At 47.8% G+C, this 18850-nt stretch overlaps 3 protein-coding genes across 7 annotated transcripts; all 3 read right to left on the bottom strand.

Annotated features, from left to right (window-relative positions):
* Positions 1–477: 477 nt before the first annotated feature.
* Positions 478–7913, bottom strand: jade1 (jade family PHD finger 1). 5 transcript variants are annotated; one of them, XM_053845912.1, is made up of 12 exons: positions 7579–7913; positions 5861–5937; positions 5625–5684; positions 5289–5356; positions 4687–4844; positions 4435–4619; positions 4151–4362; positions 3884–4051; positions 3666–3782; positions 2978–3550; positions 1984–2101; positions 478–1912 (listed from the first exon to the last, which is right to left on the bottom strand). In XM_053845912.1, the coding sequence occupies exons 2-12, from the start codon at positions 5907–5909 to the stop codon at positions 1125–1127; spliced, it is 2496 nt and encodes an 831-aa protein (XP_053701887.1). In that variant the 5' UTR covers positions 5910–5937; positions 7579–7913; the 3' UTR covers positions 478–1124. The 5 variants fall into 5 exon arrangements, with proteins under 5 accessions (XP_053701887.1, XP_053701889.1, XP_053701888.1 ...); XM_053845914.1 differs by having other exon boundaries at positions 5658–5684; positions 7579–7912; XM_053845913.1 differs by lacking the exon at positions 7579–7913 and adding an exon at positions 7328–7475.
* Positions 7914–8091: 178 nt separating this feature from the next.
* asmt2 (acetylserotonin O-methyltransferase 2) lies at positions 8092–12808 on the bottom strand. Its single transcript, XM_053845668.1, has 8 exons — positions 11971–12808; positions 10307–10481; positions 10116–10245; positions 9984–10046; positions 9795–9913; positions 9453–9590; positions 9116–9238; positions 8092–8735 (listed from the first exon to the last, which is right to left on the bottom strand). The coding sequence occupies exons 1-8, from the start codon at positions 12049–12051 to the stop codon at positions 8524–8526; spliced, it is 1041 nt and encodes a 346-aa protein (XP_053701643.1). The 5' UTR covers positions 12052–12808; the 3' UTR covers positions 8092–8523.
* Positions 12809–12968: 160 nt separating this feature from the next.
* On the bottom strand, positions 12969–18262 carry pgrmc2 (progesterone receptor membrane component 2). The gene is made up of 3 exons (XM_053845669.1): positions 17825–18262; positions 15812–15967; positions 12969–14310 (listed from the first exon to the last, which is right to left on the bottom strand). Exons 1-3 carry the CDS (start codon positions 18165–18167, stop codon positions 14213–14215), a joined length of 597 nt encoding a protein of 198 aa, XP_053701644.1. The 5' UTR covers positions 18168–18262; the 3' UTR covers positions 12969–14212.
* Between the last annotated feature and the right edge of the window lie 588 nt (positions 18263–18850).

Below are 18850 nucleotides of genomic sequence, written 5' to 3'. Positions count from 1 at the left end.
GGATAGGATTTATAGGAACAGTATAGGATTTTTACTTTTGATATTAGACCGTTTTTTCTGTAATGTGAGACTTTTACGTTGAAGGAAACGAGAGCTGGACGGTTTTGATTCGAGCTACTTCCCGAAGACAAGACAACTGCAGGTCTGTTTCGGACGGTCAAAGCAGGAAGACGCGAACAAGCAGCCCGTTGTAAGTAATTCTGAGCGCTATGAGACGCAACCTTCAGCAAGTCGAGTCCTTTTATAGATGTTGTTTTATCAATGTCCTTCACTTATTTGCACAGCAGCAGGTGACAGTGAACAACCTCGGCTCCCTGAGATTGTTCTCTGTATTCTGATATGACTAGTTGGAGATAAGTCTTCAGATCCATTTTAGTTCCATACAATCTAGCGGTTAAAGGTGAAATAAACACAGAGGCAGCCCTTTGAAATACTGTACTTATAAGCACACAGACAGAAGATGAAGAGACACACCAGTTCTTCGGAGTCTTTATTCCCTTTTTCAGACAAACGGAGACTCACTTTGCATAACAACAGTAGTACAGCAGCGGCTGAAGAGGAGCCGTTATTAAATTTCATTTGTAAAAATAACTGGTCAGAACCCGCACCAGTGCCGTCCTCTTGTAGTGCAAATGCTTCAAATCAAAGTTTTAGGCACATGATGGGTTCAATTACACTTAAGTGCTGACGTCGGCGTCGTTCGGATTTGGGTGGCGTGTCTGGATGTTGAGCTTGTGGTGAGGAGCGGTGTTAAAAAGAAAAGCGCCAAGTCAAACTGTGTTTCACACCAGATGAAGCTTCGAGTGCGCGTCGGTTGTGATGGGCTGTGTGATGAAGTGCAACTGACTGGGTTTAATACTTAAAGAAAAACTCCAAGCTCATGGTCCCAAGCAACAATCACAATGTCTCTCAGTGATGCTTGTTCACATCTGCAAGCATATTAAGTGGCAACTTGACATCATTCTACTATTGGAAAAATAAAACTAGCTCAAAATAAAGTCTCACAATTTTTACGAATAAAAAATAAATATCAACTCTCTTTATAAACTAGGCATTCTCAGTATTCATCAAGAAAAATAAAGAGCAATTGTTGATTTTCGTCTGACGACGTGGCGGAGGTGCTCTCAGGAGGCAAACACGCCTCGGCGGATGATATCCGACACGTAGCGGCGGGTGAGGGCCGAGTCGCCGCGCAGCTGGTGAGAGTGGCATCTTTTCAAACACGGCTCCACGGCGGATTTGGAGTCGTAGCCGTCGTGGTCGGGCGCGGCGCGGAGCCGCGTCCTAGGCTGCGAGGGCTCCGGCGTGTTGGTCAAGGGCCGCAGCAGCTCTTTCGCACTCCTCTCGCTCCTTTTGGGGATGCGGAACTTCCCCCAGCCTTTGAGATGTCCGCTGTGAGACAGGTGCGAGCCGTTGGCGTGCGCCGACTTCCTCAGGCAGCCGTTCACCACCTCGCACTGAGGTTTGGAGATGGGCGTGTTGAGGTCCACTGAGGAGGGCGCCTGTTGGGACGCTCTGCCATTAACACACCGACCTTGAAAGTCGGAGTGTTTGATGTCCACCAGCCGCACTGACACAGATTTCTCCAAATTGCCGGCGGCCAACTTGTGTCTCCACTGGCCATTCACGCTCTCCATCCTCTGCTGCTCCGACTCCTTCTTCCGTCGATTCAGAACAGACGTCCTCAACATGTCCTGCTTTGACTCTCTGTTCAAACTCTGGAGCTGGATTTTTGGATCCGCCTCCTCAGAGTGCTGAGAGGGAGAAACCATTTTGTCCTGGTTTTTCCTCTTTTCCTTCTTGAAAGATCGTTTGGTCTTTAGCCCACTGTGACCCCAGCGAGACTGGGAACCCTGAGATGTCGAGCTGTCATGAGAAGCCAACTTCTCCAAACCCTTGGATGATGGATTGCCTGGGATTAAGAATCAAAGTTTCATGTTTTTGTCCTCAGCAATGAAAGCAGAAGGTTTTCAGACAAAGTACCTCGAAGCAGCTCCTGGTCCAAGAGTCGCACTTGGTGCTGAAAGATCTGCTCCTGGACTCGACATATGGAGCGTTTTAACTTCTCTCTCCGCGTCACCATGTAGGTCAAGTTTCTCACCTGAGGATTCAAAGACAACCACTGAACATGGTGCATCTGAAATGTGAAATCAACATCGGGAAACTGGCTGTCCTTCAGCAACCTTGAACTTCAGATGAACCACCTCATCCGCAACACTGTCTCGTCGTCTTTTCTCCCCTGAAAAACTTGACTTGGTGCCCTCCAAATATCAGGCCCATCTCAAGGATCGCTGAGACGTGACCAGAGGAATGACATTTCAGTTGTGACCCAGGTCAGCCCCGGGACCTCCTCCCAGTTGGACATGCACCAGTATGTCAAGGATTCCCAGGCTTCTTTCTTCACTAACCCTTCAATACCTAAGACACCAACTCGTCTAACTTGGCGAGGAATTGATCCCCAACTGAAGATGACATTCAGCCCTTTAAATCTCTATCCCTTTATTTCCATAATCTAACATTTGAAAACCTTGGATTTTTCCTTCTTTCTCCCGCAGCCAAGTTGCTTGAGGTTCACTGAATTTAAAATGTGCCGAGTAATTGAGAGGCTGGCAGGACCATGTCGAAGTCAACATCAGCCAGACCCAACCCACCCACATCCTCTCCTCCAACTTCTCACTTCCACTGAAGTCACACCTCCTTTTCACTTCTTCCTGGCTTCAGTCACTTCCTCCCTTATGACAAGCTTTGCACTGAGCATGTGCTCCACCATTCAAGTTGTTAGCTTGTCAAAAACTATCACGCTATCTTGCAGTGCATCTTTTCCTTCTGGTCCTCTTCCCTTCTTTCTTCTAAAAACAAGAGAATTACACGCATGTACATGTTGAATGCGCTTCACTCTGAGGTGTATAACTTGATAATGACCACTGACCAGCCATGGCATGAGCAACACAAACACGAGTGGTGACTGGTGGCCTACCCTCTCCAGGTCTTGCCGCAGGTGAGTGAAGAGCTGAAGGCGCCTCAGCAGCACCTCGTGCTCACGGCGTGCCAGACTTTCTTCCTCATCCTTCTTGGGAGTGAGAAGTGGCTGGTTGAAGTTGGCTTTGCGCTTCAGTTTCCAGTACTGATAGAGGAAGTCCACCGCTTCCGGTGCCACCTTCAACTCCCTCGCCACCGTCTCCACCTGAACGAACTGGTAGAACTCCTCCTCCATCTCCTGCAGCTTGAGTTTTCGCAGGTTGACCTGCTTCTCCTGCTCACTGGACGTCCGTGGCTGGCTGGGTTGTAGGAGGAGGCTGGATGACGAGCAAGAGGCGCCTTGCTCCTCTCGGACTCGTCCTTTTCTCTTTCCCGTCTGCTCTTTTACGCAGTCGTCCTCTTCCTCGTCCTCATCTTGTTCCTTGGACTCGGCGCCTTCGAGCCCTGAATGTTTGGGACAGAAGGACTTGAACTTGACCTCGTCCTCTTCGGTGAGGATGGTGCTCATGTCGAGGCTGGCATGGAGGCCGCAGGTCACATGAAAGGCAGTCCGGCAGTTTTTGGCTGAGCACTACACCGGAACAAAATGGGTCAAATAAAACCTCATTTTTACTAGAGCAACGGAACTTTGAATGCTGAACACGATTGTATGACAAAAAGACACCACTGAATAGCACCAAATTCACCTGTATGCACGCTCCGGTCTTCTCTTTGCAGAGGCAGCAGATCAGAGCCCATCTGTTGCTGGGAATGTGGGACACATTGGTAATTGGTTCCATTTTTTCCGGATTCCCGATGCTTACCTGGGGAATAAAGCACACAACGTGTCAAACATCTTAAAAAGGATGTGGCTATCAAATGCTTATTTGCTTAGAGGCGAAGAAAAACTGCAAAAATGAACTACCTCGGGAATCCACAAGGCACAACTGACGTGGACCCATTTCGTCCCGCTGCGGGTCGGCTTCATCGCGCCGCCCTTCTTTGGACATAACTGGCATTTTGGCACAATGCCAAGGGCACAGATCCGACATAACCAGCTGCCTTTTGGTACTTTCTGGATGCCATAACACGCCTGAGAGACGGTGAATATTCGGTTCAGTGGCAATGATCTCAGGCACAATTCCCAGAGCACAGACAGTAGCTGACTACCAAGAGTCATTTCGCGGCTCACCTGGTGGACGCAGATGTTGCACTTGTCACAGAACACCATCTCGTTATTGTCCTCCCCGTCAGGTGACTGGCACACGTCACAAACGACGTCTTCGTCGTACTCAATGCCCAGACCCTCTTCGGTCTCCATGGCGTGTGTCATGTTCTCGTGGCAACACCGTTCAAACTCTTCCATCACCCGCTCCATGCTGATCTCGTCCAGCTGAGGCAAAGCTGTGCACAGAAACCACGTCGTAAGGGGACGGGGTCGTGACCTCCAAGTGTCAGCCCTCTCACCCAGCTCACCCATTTTGGCAAATTCTTGGTTGATGATGTGCAGCCATGCAACGTCTTCTTCGTTCAGATCGTACCGACACATCCCCTCTGCCAGAGTCCGGATGTCCACGTAGCCCAGCGCCTCAGTACCCGATGTCCGAATCAATTTCTTTGGTCGTGTGAACATGACTTCCTTCTCCTTCTCTGCCAGAACTCTAAACACGAGATGTTGGTCAGGGTTTTGTGACCTTGAGATTTGAGTGAAAGATCCTGCGTCCGTACCTGGCAACAGGCTGCGGGATGGACTGAGGACTGACAGGGACCTGGACACCCTTTTCCCACTCCTGCCTCCATGGGTCCGCAAGGACGCAAAAGTCCTCTGGGTTAAGTTGGCATGAATCATGGATCTTCATGGCTGTGATGAGATCCGTCCTGAAAACCTGGAGAACAGACAGAGTGCAAATGTTTTACAAGACAGGAAGAGGAAAAACTGGCAGGTTTTAATGGCACATTTGATTATGATTAATAAACGTCTTTCCAAATGAACTTGTTCTGTACACAACAAATTTAAAGTTGAATTTGTGTTTCAGTCAGAGGGTGTGCGCCTGCATTTCACAGACGGCTTGAGAGATAACAGAACACAAGTGTGGGGGGATCAAGGCAACGGATACGCTCATTTAAAGTGTATTTAAACAAAACGATCAGATGGAGCCTAAAAACATATGGTAAAATTGTAGGACCTGACTTTACCAACAGTTAATGCTTTATCCAAATGATGTTCCATTAAATAATTTAGCACAGAATGTAAAGGAAAAAAAACCTTGAGAAGTGAAATAATAATCTCATGACTGTACTGTTACTGTTTGAGTGAGACGCTCACATACTTCAGAAGGTTTCTGTCCAGTCCCTCTCCTGGGCTGTGATGAGTTCTGCGACCAGCAAGTCGAGTTACCTGCAGGACAGAAACACAGTCACATTTAGCGACCAACTGTTGTGGATCTAAAGAGCATATCAATTTGTAATGCCATGTAGAGGCCTCTGCTATCATACATGATAAATATAGAATCAGTCACATGACAAACGTGAATGTAATGTACTGCATTCAACTGAAACAATATCATTTAGCAGTATGCAAGTAGGGTGAAATTTAAGTATCTGGAAGTGATGTTAAGCAGGTCCAAGCTTTATAGTGGGCCACTTTCAGGGTCTGCTCTTCCTACACTGTCTCCTGATGGCTTTCCTCTTGCTCTTACTTTTCAATTTGCAGTTCTTTTTCTTCCCTGAATAACAAGTATAGGATAACATCAGACACTTCTCAACCAACATTTAGCTTTCACAGATGCAACAATAGCTGTGGCAATGTAAATCTAATTCAAGTATAGAGGCTACACTGACCTCCGCACCTACATTTGCTTCTAGAACGGTTGAGTCAGCAGATCTAATCATTTTTGCTTACTTCCATTGTCAGAGTCATCGCTGCTGCTGGGGTGTCGGATTCTCTTCATGGTGGCCCCTCAGACGACGCCTGGCCTTCTGTGAGGTGTCGGGGAGAAAAGAGGTTTGTAAACAGTCTCATATGCAAAACTGACATTTACTGGTATTTGGGTCGTTATTTTGGGTCTCTGATGCCTCAGTGTGCGTGTAAAACATTATACAAAACCATCTTTTCAAATTCACATGCCACACTTGTTCTCACAACCGCCTCAGACATTTTTCTAGTTTCCACGGTAAAGAAAGTGTGATGACAGGTAACAGGAATACAGATGAACTCTTAATTCCCAACAGATCAATTACAGCTACACGTCTGAACAAGCCCTTCATGATGATACAAAATAAAAATAAACAAAGAAAACTGACTCACAAATTTAAGAAGCCATTGAAGAATCAAAGTTAGACCACAAGTTAAACCACAGAAAGTGAACGCCTGTCAACATGATGCGATATCTGATCAAGAACGTCTGCAGATGCCATGTTCTAGTAACCAACACTACAGAAGCAGGACAAAAGACATCACTATACCAGCAGTCTATCGTTATTTATTCCCTTATTATTTACCACATTTATGGTGATTTCATAATCATCACACTTCTTGGACCACTTTAATGTCACAAAACATGTATAATAAACACCTTGTCTTGCATATATTACAATCAGTGCACGAGTGATTTTGCAACTGTTAATGAAGTCGTTGAAAGTGATGTACAAACTATGAAATATTCGCCCACAATATACTTCAACTAAAAGATACGATCTCGGAGTAATGCGTTTGTAAAAAGTCCCACGTTTCTCTAGTACTCATCGGTTGTTTACAGTCCTGTTTTAGCCACAACAGCCTCGTCTCCGCGCAATATGTTCCAGTTGTGAACTCATGAAGGACATGACTCAGACGCAGCAGGCGCTAATCTCCGGACACATGGAGCTCTGTTGGGTGTGTCGCGTGCGTCTTACCCGGGTGAACCGAGCTGACAGGATGACAGTTGGCTAACAAGCAGTGCACCAAACGCCCGCTATAACGTGACACGAACGTTGCTCTGAGCTGCGACTGGTAGAAACAGATCGGCTCTTCACTGCGCTTCTTACAACCGAAACATGGGACCGCGTGTGTCTGTGGTGTAAAGCAGTCGCTTCATAACACTTTAACCGAGGCCGCTACTTGATGTTAGCTGAAGGCTAATCTCCGTTATGCAACACGCGGGCCCTGCACGCCCCAGGGGAATATCATGTCCCGAATGACTGACGGGATTCATCTTCACAACCATTTGTATCATTATTTGTACATAAATACAACAAAGCTTGCCGTATATTCGATGTGTGATAACGCGTAGCAGCGCGATCGGCGTGTAGCTTTAGCAGCGGTGCTAGCATAACATTGGCGAGCACCGCGCGCCTAAACCACCTGCGTATGATCGGGATTTATACTAACGATTTCGTGGTGACCAAGATCCATTTTAAACACTCGACTTGACTTCTGGATTGTTGACTGTGCTGCTAGCCAGCAGGGTTCGCTGTGCCAGGTGAGCGTGAATCCGTTGGCTAAGGTTAATCTTTGGCGCCATTTTAAATGACTACGTAGTGCGACAACCGTGGAAAACAGAAAGTCACTCAAACACTCCGGAGCCCGCGCGGTCAACTCGAACCCCGACGGAGTCGCTTTAAAAAGTGGAAAGTACGTACAGAGAGAGCGTCAGTGGGAGGCAAGCCGCGCTTTGGACTTGATCTGGAGAGCAGTTTGGGCCGGGAGTTCCGCTTGACCCGCATTCCACATACACAAACAGAGCGCCGCTGACCCTGGAGCACTGCAGTTGCACTGGTGCGCCACTCGGGGGCAGCAACGACTGCGCTTTCACAAAGCTCTCATTTCTTCTTTGTTGGATGCGAGTTGACTGAAGCGCGTTTCACCTTCCACTGTCTATGCAACTGGTTGGAGTTATACTTTCACAAGACAAGACGGTCTTACTCGACCAAAGCCTTCAACATTGGCAAGTCATCCAGTATATAAAAACTACGCGCGCGTCTGCTTTACTTGGATGACTTTCTTCGAGCGTGTTGGGCTGAAATGACGCATGACAGCCTCTGATTCGTCGAACCCCGTCACGTGCCAGACACCCGGAAGTAAACAGCTCAATATTGAACCCACTTTTGATGCGTTCAGTCGTCGCTTGTTCCCGCTTGACTTGTCTTTTGTGACGAGAAACTGTCATTTTCCACAGCCAGCAATTGGCTTTAAAACCAACACTTTTCAAAACTGTCGAATATAAAGCAATCAAGTGTCTGGCAGACTGTAATGTGTGTAAAGAAAATGTGACTCAACACAATACAGCTCGAGTTTATCAGTCAATTCTTCAGTGTAACCTGGACTGATATAAAAGGACAGCAGAAGGGAGCAACATACTGACAATGTAAACATGAATATTTCAATGAAAAGTTCAACGAAACACATTATTGTTCATATCTTTGATGCATACCAACAAAAGAATCAGTATCTGAATACCTTTACACACAATACAAGGTGCATTGGCTCAGTACCTATCAGAACCTTCTATAACTGTTCCTGCCTTCATGCTTTCAAGTCACTTTCCACATGACAATGCCACGTATTTAGACTTGAATGTCACGAGTTCATCTGGTGGCAAGAATGGCATCATAGGACTTTCCGGTGCGGCAGACCTGGACGTTGGCGAAGCCAGCTTTGTTGAGCATTCGGGTGTACTCGCTGGCACAGCGCTCTCTGCCCTCCGTCTGCATCAGCATGTTGAGCGAGAAGATCTGAGCCATGATTGGCCCGCGTCTGTTCTCAAAGAGCAGGGCCTCCACCAGCAGGACGCCTCCCCCTGGCAGCAAGACGGGAAAGGTCATTAAAGGCTTGTGGAATGAGAACTATCCTTCAGAAACTCCAGAGATCAAGGCAGGTGAAGAAGAGAGCGCAGGCAGGGTGGGATGGGCAGCGACAACTGACCAGAGTGACCTGTGAGACCTGCTATGATGCGCAGTCTGGAGTCTCAGTGGGAGTGATAACACAGGACAAGACCAGAAATGACTATTCAAGGGACGGGCGGAGAGTTTCTAGCAGGAAATAAAACAGAATGGCGCTTCACAGACGTGCTACAGGAGGACACTAATCCAGTCGCAGGTGGCAAACCAATTTTCCAAAACCCCCAAATGTGTTTTCACAGGACAAAAAAGGACGTGACACGCTCTTGTACAGACGAACCTGCTTTGCACAAGTCATGGATCTTCTTCAGCAGAGTCAGGCACTTGTCTTCATTCCAGTCGTGAATGATTCTGGCCAGTACGTACAGATCGGCGGGAGGAAGAGGATCATCAAAGAAATCCCCTGAAATGGACCAGATTATAACAGTATATCCTCAGTCAGAAGTACAGAATGACAAAGTGGATTAATTGTTTTTTTCTTCAAGACCATTGAGGAACGGACACGGCCATGGGAAGAGAACTGTCAAGAAACTCTTCACATTTGCCATGGACTCCAGAGCAAGATCATTTCTTGAGCTGCATCTCTGGATCCAGCGGGTCGCTCTCAGGCCACTCACCACTCACGAAGGTGACCTCATCACTCTCCTGGGGGAAATGTTCCCGGCTCATCTCCACAACTCGGGGCAGGTTGAAGACTGTGATGGAAGAGGAGGGGTAGGCCTTCTTCATTTCCTGGGCTAACGCACCAGTGCACCCTGCGGGCCGGTCAGAATGGGAATATCTCAGCGTCTTCTGCCTCACCGCCACAGGCTCCTAAGCTAACTAGGCTAACACCAACGCTACCCAGCCAGAATACATATCAGAAGGACATCTTTATGAAATGTAAACAAGCTAGCTTGTATGACTAGTTGGTGCTAGCACCCCTCTGCCATCATCAGACTAGCTTCCTGTAGCATCACCTCCCAGGTCCACCATGCTTCCAAAGCCAGAGAGGTTGAACGCTGTCACAACATCGTGTCCATCCAGGACCCAGGAGGAGTCCATCAGACCCATGAATTTCAGCATCTCCTGCTCTGAACTGGACACGAAACCAATAGTCACCATCACAAACATCATTCACATCGAGGGTCAGAGCCAAACCCACTGACCTATAAATGCCGAGGAAAGATTCCTCTTTTTGTTGGTCTGAGTCAGCGGGTTTCTTCCCCTCCCTGTGGGAACAACTACCTTAAAGCATGAAGACATTCATAATACTACTGACTGGACGGCTATAGTTGCACCTGACGGCGTCCACCAGGTTGTTCCACAGTGGGTAGATGGTCCTGGACAGGTAGAGGATCATGCTGTGGACGGACTTGGTGCTGCTTTTGGCCAGGTACAGATTGGACACGTCGGTGCTGCTGTAGTAGGCTGGTGGGACACAAGATTGGATGGATGTGGAACCCAGAGCCAGGAGTTTGAAGGCTCCCACCTGTGCCCTCTTTAGTCTCCACCTCCAGGATCTCCACTCCCACCAGAGCGTCCAGCAGCCTCTCCATGCCGTCCACACTGGCTCCCAGCTCCCGGGCGATGACCTGGGCACTCATGGGCTCCTGAGCCCTGAGCAGCAGGTCAAACACCCCCAGTTCACAGGCAGAGAAGATCACCTGGAGGAAATGTAGACCGGGGTCAGCTAACGTGGTTTCCTATCTAGCTATCTATCTTTCTGTCTACCTATCTATCAATCTATCATCTATCCATCTATCTATCTGTCGGTCTCTCTATCTATGTATCTATCTTCTGTCTATCTTCTATCTATCTATCTATCTACTATCTATCTATCTATCTACTATCTACTATCTGTCTATCTATCTATCTATCTATCTATCTATCTACTATCTATCTATCTATCTATCTGTCTATCTATCTATCTACTATCTATCTATCTATCTATCTATCTATCTATCTATCTACTATCTATCTATCTACTATCTATCTATCTATCTATCTACTATCTGTCTATCTATCTATCTATCTATCTACTATCTATCTATCTATCTATCTACTATCTGTCTATCTATCTATCTATCTATCTATCTATCTGTCTATCTATCTATCTATCTATCTATCTATCTATCTATCTATCTATCTATCTATCTACTATCTATCTATCTATCTATCTATCTATCTGTCTATCTATCTATCTACTATCTATCTATCTATCTATCTATCTATCTATCTATCTACTATCTATCTATCTACTATCTATCTATCTATCTGTCTATCTATCTTCTATCTATCTATCTATCTATCTATCTATCTGTCTATCTATCTATCTACTATCTATCTATCTATCTATCTATCTGTCTATCTACTATCTATCTATCTATCTGTCTATCTACTATCTATCTATCTATCTGTCTATCTATCTTCTATCTATCTATCTATCTATCTATCTATCTATCTATCTATCTGTCTATCTATCTATCTACTATCTATCTATCTATCTATCTATCTGTCTATCTATCTTCTATCTATCTATCTATCTATCTATCTATCTATCTATCTATCTATCTATCTATCTTCTATCTATCTATCTATCTATCTGTCTGTCTGTCTGTCTGTCTGTCTGTCTGTCTGTCTGTCTGTCTGTCTTCTATCTATCTATCCGTCGGTCTGTCTATCTATCCATCCATCTAGCTATCTATCTATCTATCCATTCATCTATCTATCTATCTATCTTTATCTATCTGTCTATCTTCTATCTATCTATCTATCTATCTATCTATCTATCTATCTATCTATCTTTATCTATCTGTCTATCTTCTATCTATCTATCTATCTATCTATCTATCTATCTATCTTTATCTATCTGTCTATCTTCTATCTATCTATCCATCCATCCATCCATCTATCCATCTATCTATCTAAGCCCAGAGTATCTTTCCAGAGTATCAAGCTTGATAGTGTCGCACTTCAACGAATGCAGAAAGAAAAACAATGAAAAAGAAAACAAAGTAAAACGAAACCTCTGGACTTCACTGAGCTCAAACCTTACGAGAGACGTGAAGCAGTTAGTGGGACATTTAACCCAAATAAAAACATTCCATTGACTCGTAGCAGGCGGATTTGAAGGATACGAGGCGCAGGAGTCACCTTCGACACGCGGAAGCCGTTGAAATACTCCAGGAGCTTGAAAGGATAGTCCAGCTCGCTCTGGGACAAGTGCTCCGCCATCACTGCCGACTGAGCACAGCAGAAGCCTCAGCCAACTTCCAACATCCACTCCCTGGGAGGGCGCCGGCTCCTCAGCAACACCAACAAGGAGGAGGAGGAGGATGAAGCTCTGACGCGCGCTGCGATAAGCGACGTCTGTTGCGACCACAGCGCGGTCTGTTGCACGCAGGAGTCCGAGGTGATGGTATTGATTCAACAATCATCGCGGGAGACGCCGACTGCTTCGAGACGAGCGAGCGCGAGAGTGAGGGGTCGATGCTCGGTGTAGTTCCAGGAGCATCCGGAGGACCTGCGGGGCGCTGTTCAGCCACGTCTTGCAGCTTTGCTTTTTTATACTGAACGATAACGGATATTTTACGCCCCAGGGAAGTGGAGAGGGATGTAAATGATGTTTGTGAAAATAAGCAACGAGGATCGTCACCTTCATTTTGAAGCCATGGTTGACTGCAGCGCACAAATGTAATGTTCAAATGAACGTATAGCACCTATGAAAACCCACGGAAATTTAAGGAAATATATACATATTAAATAAAAATGTGGGTTTAAAATAGTAGGAAAAACAAACTCATGAGTAACAAGAAGAAGTTGGGTTCCTCAGGGGAGACTGCTGTATTACTGTTTTCTTTAGAACATAGTTGTCCTCAAATACCACCAGACACTCACTATGAATCAACCGAGGCTTTCACAAAAAACATCTATTTTCACTTTTGACTGACCACATTCAAACACAACATCTGGCTCTAGTTCACCGTCACGTTGTGTTTGTGCAGCCTCACTTCTACACAGCAAAGAAGTCGCAGGCCAAGTCAGTTATTAACCAAATTGATTTATTATGCATGATCAAATCCCTTCCTGTCTCGGTCACACAGACAAACGCACACATTCACGCAAACCTGACATTTAAATACACGATGTGGTGGGAGTCCGCCGCAGCTCACGTTGTTGCACATGCTTTAATAAAAGGACAGATATATTTACAGGAGAAGCAACGTCTCTGGAAAAAGAAAAAAAAAGAAGAATTCAGCGATAACAGCTACCGGTCCGACCCTGCAGCAACTTTTGGAGGGGAAAACACCCACGTTTTAAAAAAAAACAAAAAAGACAAAGAATGACAACTAATAAGGGTTTTTTTGGCCAATGCGACTTGCAGTGATGAAGTTTGTCGACTACATAAATATGGCAGTAACACTGATTAATACTATTTACAGCGTTGGTGAAGTGGGTGACATGAAAGTCTGTGCCTTCTTTTGAGTCTTGGGTTGGGGGGAGACCGAGTCGAAGAGAGGTGAAGCGGCGACAGCCTTCCGCAGGACTGGCGCCGCCACAAAGGAAATAAGGCACGATTAATACTTGGACCGTTCTAGGGGGCTCTACAGACTTGCAGCTGGCTTGTGAAGCATGTAAACAGTTGAGTGGATTGACTAGGACCGCCCTTCCCTTTCTGCTCCCCAGCAGTGAGTCACTTCACACGCAATTCCACGTCCATTTTCAATGGCAAGGACCTTTGAGCCCACTCCAAAAAATAGCTCTTCCCTCTCGTCCTCTACGCTATTGGACAGTTACAATCACATGGTGACAAACAAAGAAAACTAGTAGTGCAAACACTACGAACGCAACGGAACGCCCCGCCCACCTCTTTTGGTTCGGCCGCAGCACTGCCCTCGCCTGGCGGGAGGAAATGATTGGAAAACAAACACGGTCGATTGGTGAGCTGCAGAAAACGTGACAAAAGAAAAGAAAAAGAAAGAGAGAAATAGGTTCCCCTATCCGGATCATCTGACCTCCCCTCCGGCCTGCACGCAGCAGGGAGCGCCCAACACGAGCCGCATCCTCCACCCTCCGCTGAAAGATCGCCCCGACATCGACAGACCCATCTCCCCCTCGTGTTTGTTTGTTTTTTTGTTTTTTAAAGATCCCTCGCCGAGATGTCCAAATGCTTGGTGGAAATCTTTGAAGACGGGAGGAAGGTCTGGGCGTAGAAGCTCCGCCCGTCCAGCACAGCCGCGGCCAGCGCCAGACACTTTAGGAGGAGAGTTTAGGAAAAAGAGGAAGGTGGGGGAGAAGGATGGAGGAGGAAGAAGAAGAGGGGGGTGGGGGGGTCTGGGGCGGTCTGTTGCAGCCGATTCGGGGCTCCTGGCTTTGGTCATGGCGATGGAACCGCTCAATCGTGCTTCAGATGGTCCTTGATGTCCTCCTCGTCCGTGTACTCCGACGGCTCGTCTCCAGGCTTCAGCAACCGCCCCACGTAGTCGTATTTCTCTGGAAGAGGAGCACCAGCCAATGAGAAGAGAGAAGCGCATTCCTGCAGATCCTTCACCGCCGAACACATGACGGTCCAGATGTCACATCTGCAGCACTCGCAACAGCTGCTCCAGGACTCCACCTGAAAACCAACCCTTGGAAAATGTCTGGCGCAAACACCTTCTCATAATAACTGCTATTTGCACCAATGGCTAAAGCAAACAGAGATTATAGGCTGAAGAGCATTAAAAACAGAAATATTCACACACTAAAAGAACGACAATAAAACAATGTGTAACATATAAACAATAATTCAACAGTTATATTTAACCTTCATCCTGTAGGTTGAATGTTTCTCTCTAGAAACACCAGTCTGTACGGTCTGGCTTTAGAGAACAGCGGAGAATATTTCAAGTTCAGCAGACAACTGGCTCCAATGCATGGATTTGTATGTGGTTCTGTTGTAAGATGTGATCTCACATTCCAAGCTTTTTCATGAGAGAACAAGCCACTCCTTCAATTACAAACCTTCCATGGTTCCTGCGTGAATGACAAGGAGCGCTTGATTTTATCACCCCTGTTTCAGGTTGAGCGCGAGCCATTGTTCTTATGCGATTACCCACTTCCAAATTGGTTTTTGAAACATCTCCGTCACGCAGCTGCTGGGACTCAGAACGCTGGATGGGCGTCTGCTCCTCGGAGGTTCTTATGCTGAAAACCTTGCCGCCGCTGTAAAGACAACCGAGTTGGTAGCTAACACTGGCTAATGTTAGCGTCCCCCGCGCCGTGTAAACAGAGGCTGTCAGGCAGAGCTTGGCGCTGAGGGGCGACTCTGTGTAGCGGACTCACTGTGCCGCCTACAGTAGCTTCCAACCGAGACGAGGCGTGGTGTCCGGCTAAATAATCGTTTCATGACGATGATCACATTATCATAATCGGAAGGAAGACAGAACAATAATCCCGATAAAAATTCAATGAACTGACCAGCCCCACATTACACGCCACGCAAGTGCTTTAAGGACCAATGAGCACATTAGAGGCTGAGACCAATGGAACAAAGCAGCGTTTCACGACGGTTAGTTTCAGTTTCACGCTGACCTCATGAGCCCCAGATAAACAGAACAGCACCGAACATGAGGAGCGTCTTGTTTTCCCAGCAGGGATAAAGTGGATATGTAAATCAAAACGCTGCTGTCACAACCTCCCTGAGTGAAAAACCGGAGAGGCTGGTCTTCTGGTGAAGTCGCAGTGTTGGGTGTGATCTGCTGATGGTGTGACGCCAGAAGAATCGACTTAGAAAAGGCGCTGCAGTCACGAGGCCGCGTGACTCGGTTATGACCGATTCATGGGAAAATGAGGCCATAAAACACAGACAAAAGTGGACGGGACCCCACATGACAGGGCTGTGACCCCAGCGTGTCATGCTCTGAACGACAGGAAGCCTCACCAGTGACTTCAGGAAATCACGCCGTCAGAATAAACCACGGCGTTCTGTAACTGACCCGGTCAAGTGGCTCACCTAAAAACTGCATCTCCCACTCGCGCACGCTGTCCATCTCCACGGCGGTTAGATCCGACAGGTCGTCGTACTCGTCCCTCAGAGCGTCCTTCTCCAGGCAGAAGGTGGCCAGACCCCTGGAAGCGTCGCGGCCCGCAAAGATTCCATAAGGACCATCTGAGGACAGGAAAACACAACTGTTGAGCAACGTCAGCCTCTCTGTCACTCCAGCGCCACGTCAGAGTTGCAGCTAGGGATGGGAGATATGGACAAAAAATAATGATCACAATAAATCCATGTTCCTTCTCCTCCATGTGTTGGACACCACAGTCTCTCTGGACACTGTTTGATGATGAAACTCATGAGTGTGAGTCGGCTGGATGGAGCTAACCACCAAACAGAGTGACCTTTTCCATCATGGCGGGTTGGTTTCGTACGTCAAATCCAGTGGGAGCTATGGAGGTGAAATGACAGCAGGTGGTTTCCTCTCCCTCACTCCTGGCAGGGAGTCAGTCCAACACCCAGCAGTGAGGCTGTCAACTGCTCTGAGCAGTCAGTTCTCTTTTATTTTGACACATGAGCGCAACCTATCACAAACACTGGGCTGCACCTACCCTGACTCACACGCACTTAAACTATTCTGTAAAGTCCCTGGAAGATAAGAAGCTTCACTTGAGTCTAGGAGCCAAAATCCTCTGACCACAGTGTGGTCTGGGAGCCTCCAGGTGATTTGGCTTCTGTGACAAACACTGCACAGCTTATCTGGTTTTCCACAGCAGGAGGGTTTGCACACGGCCCAACGGAAAGTTTGGTAGCTTTTATGAGAAACTTTCAGCCAGATTTACACACACGCACATAAATATCACGGGCCGTAACGGGCTGGCGGCGGATATCAGGGGCGGCTTTTGATGAATGTTACGCTGTGTCAGCATTCCAGCAGTTCAGGAGGAAGTTGTGCAGAGTCAAATGACTCCAGAAAACCGCCGTCAAATGTGTGGACGGGATTTTTCATGCTCGCATCAACCTGTATTATCCAGTGAATTGTGTCTCTGCTGCTGAGCTCATTTAAATACACGGGAAACTTCCCGTAAATGTTCTGAGCAGTAACTGCTCCGCCGTGTGTCACCTGAAGGCCTGAACTTGCCATCTCCAGTCCAGCGATCCAACCACAGAGGAGCCGCTCAGGTTCTACAGCACTGGAGCAAACCAGCGTCTGGTTCACATGATATTTGACCGTGACGTTTCCAGGGTCCCATGAATGGGTCCCATCTGACTGACAAGGCACGTGACTCCGGTCCTGTTCGGTGGCTCAGCCGAGGCCCAGACCGGATCTGCGCGTCACAGTTTGGCGGAGCGGACACTTGAGCCTGGGAATAATTATAGTTTATTACACGCAGCCCTCGGTGCTGGGCGGAAATCCAAACTTCAAGGTGCTACTTTCTTTGACTCTTTATGGCCTTTGATTTAAGGAACAGCGAGCGTTGCCATGGAGAGATGAGAATGTGAAACCAGAAATATAAACACGTTATCAGTTACTTATTTTGCATAAAAACTCATTCAGCTTACGGTTTAAAATCGAGCGACAAAAACCGACAATATGTTGTGCTGAAAGACTTTCACTCGGCAGAGAAGCAGCACCTGACCGTATGTAGTGACGTGTGGGCAGAACACGCACGTGAAGTTGCCGATGTATCGACGGTTCGTCGGTGTAAACAAGCGGCGGCTGCAGAGCAGACGGTCGGCTAACAGGCTAACACACGCGCGCGCGCGCGCTTCCCTAGCAAGAACCTCCAAAACAGCAGGCGAGTGACTCTTAACGTGTCACAGCCGCGTCCAAAGGTCCTCGCTGAGTCCCGCTCGGCCCCAGCCAGGCGCGTGTCCACACAGCCACCCGGACAACGACGCTAGCGATGCACAGAGCTTCGCGCCCACATTTCAGACCGGGACACCTCAGCGGCGCCGCCGCCGCCGCTTCACACACAGACAGACAGACACGCACACCCCCCGCCGCCGCCTGTCAGCCCTTCCACCTACCTCTGCCGTAAAACTTCCTGCCGCTGGTCACGTCGAAAACTTTCATGTTGACGGCCATGAGGATGCGCGGGTTCTGGAGCCCGTCGTATTCCCGCAGCTGCTCCACGCTGAAGTCCCGTCTCCTCATCTTGGGCAGCGCCGAGGCCTCGGCGCCCAGGGCCGCGTCGGCGCCGAGCCGCCTGCCCCACCGCCGGTACACCGCCAGCAGCAGCGCCGCCAGCGCCGCCAGCAAGCACAGGTTCAGCAACATTCCGCCCAGGCCCGGTGCCCCGGCCTCGTCCGCTGCCGCCGGGCCGCCGCTGGTGTCAACAGGACCGCTCGAACTGTCTCCATCGTCCGCCATACTGCACGGTTACCCGCCCCTGAGCTGATGCTGCCTTCACTGACTGTGGGGAATAGCGGAAACACCAGTTGAGCGCGAGCGCCTTCGAGTTCACGAGCGTCAACAGAGAAAGGATGAAGGACGGTGCTGTGGCCGCTGATGTCACGGTCTAGCAACACGACACATGCACTGTAAACCAAACATATTCCACGGATTTCACGACTTTTACTCTGCCGGCCGTCTAGTCGGTCTCACTTGGTGTTGTATCGAGTTTTGGGTGTATCATGCAAACTTCATTATAGTGCGTATTGTACACATGTTTCGTCATAAAAATAAAATTATTTGCGTTCATATTATCTGGGATACACATCAACACAGTAAATAATTGAAATATTCAAGAGAAAATGAAAAAGTAAATTCCTCTCAGCTCGAAGGTCGCAGGTTGGATTCCATCCATCCGAACCTGTGTGGACTTGTTTACGCTCTCCCCAGCATTCATAGGGCTCCACTGAGAACTCTGGTTTCCTCCCACCGTCCAATTTAATAGCTCAAAAATCTCTGTGAATCTACATGTGTGTGCTGCAGTGGCAACCTGTCCAGGGTGTCCCCCGCCTCCAGCCCCCGACTGCTCCATCAAGGGAGTGGCATGCAGCCTGGATGCTTTTAAATGGATCACTTTTACACGATCATACTATTGAAAGCTG

Source organism: Synchiropus splendidus, chromosome 16, assembly GCF_027744825.2.
Source record: "Synchiropus splendidus isolate RoL2022-P1 chromosome 16, RoL_Sspl_1.0, whole genome shotgun sequence".
Lineage (NCBI taxonomy): Eukaryota > Metazoa > Chordata > Actinopteri > Syngnathiformes > Callionymidae > Synchiropus > Synchiropus splendidus.
Note: the sequence above shows the minus strand (reverse complement) of the source record. Positions and strands in the feature narration are given on the sequence as shown.

Bases quoted from the DNA above. Each gene is read 5' to 3' on its own strand.
- jade1 (XM_053845912.1), bottom strand. From the start codon at position 5,909: ATGAAGAGAATCCGACACCCCAGCAGCAGCGATGACTCTGACAATGGA. The intron at 5,357-5,624 runs GTAGGAAGAGCA...TCTGTCCTGCAG, and splicing joins GAAAGCCATCAGGAGACAGT to GTAACTCGACTTGCTGGTCG. The intron at 4,052-4,150 runs GTGAGCCGCGAA...ACCGTCTCTCAG, and splicing joins GCAACATCTGCGTCCACCAG to GCGTGTTATGGCATCCAGAA.
- asmt2 (XM_053845668.1), bottom strand. From the start codon at position 12,051: ATGGCGGAGCACTTGTCCCAGAGCGAGCTGGACTATCCTTTCAAGCTC. The intron at 9,591-9,794 runs GTGATGCTACAG...ACCGGCCCGCAG, and splicing joins AAGCATGGTGGACCTGGGAG to GGTGCACTGGTGCGTTAGCC. The intron at 9,239-9,452 runs GTGAGTGGCCTG...GGTCCATTTCAG, and splicing joins TGAGGTCACCTTCGTGAGTG to GGGATTTCTTTGATGATCCT.
- pgrmc2 (XM_053845669.1), bottom strand. From the start codon at position 18,167: ATGGCGGACGATGGAGACAGTTCGAGCGGTCCTGTTGACACCAGCGGC. The intron at 15,968-17,824 runs GTAGGTGGAAGG...TCCTGTCCTCAG, and splicing joins CAGGAAGTTTTACGGCAGAG to ATGGTCCTTATGGAATCTTT. The intron at 14,311-15,811 runs GTGAGCCACTTG...CTCCTCTTCCAG, and splicing joins GTGGGAGATGCAGTTTTTAG to AGAAATACGACTACGTGGGG.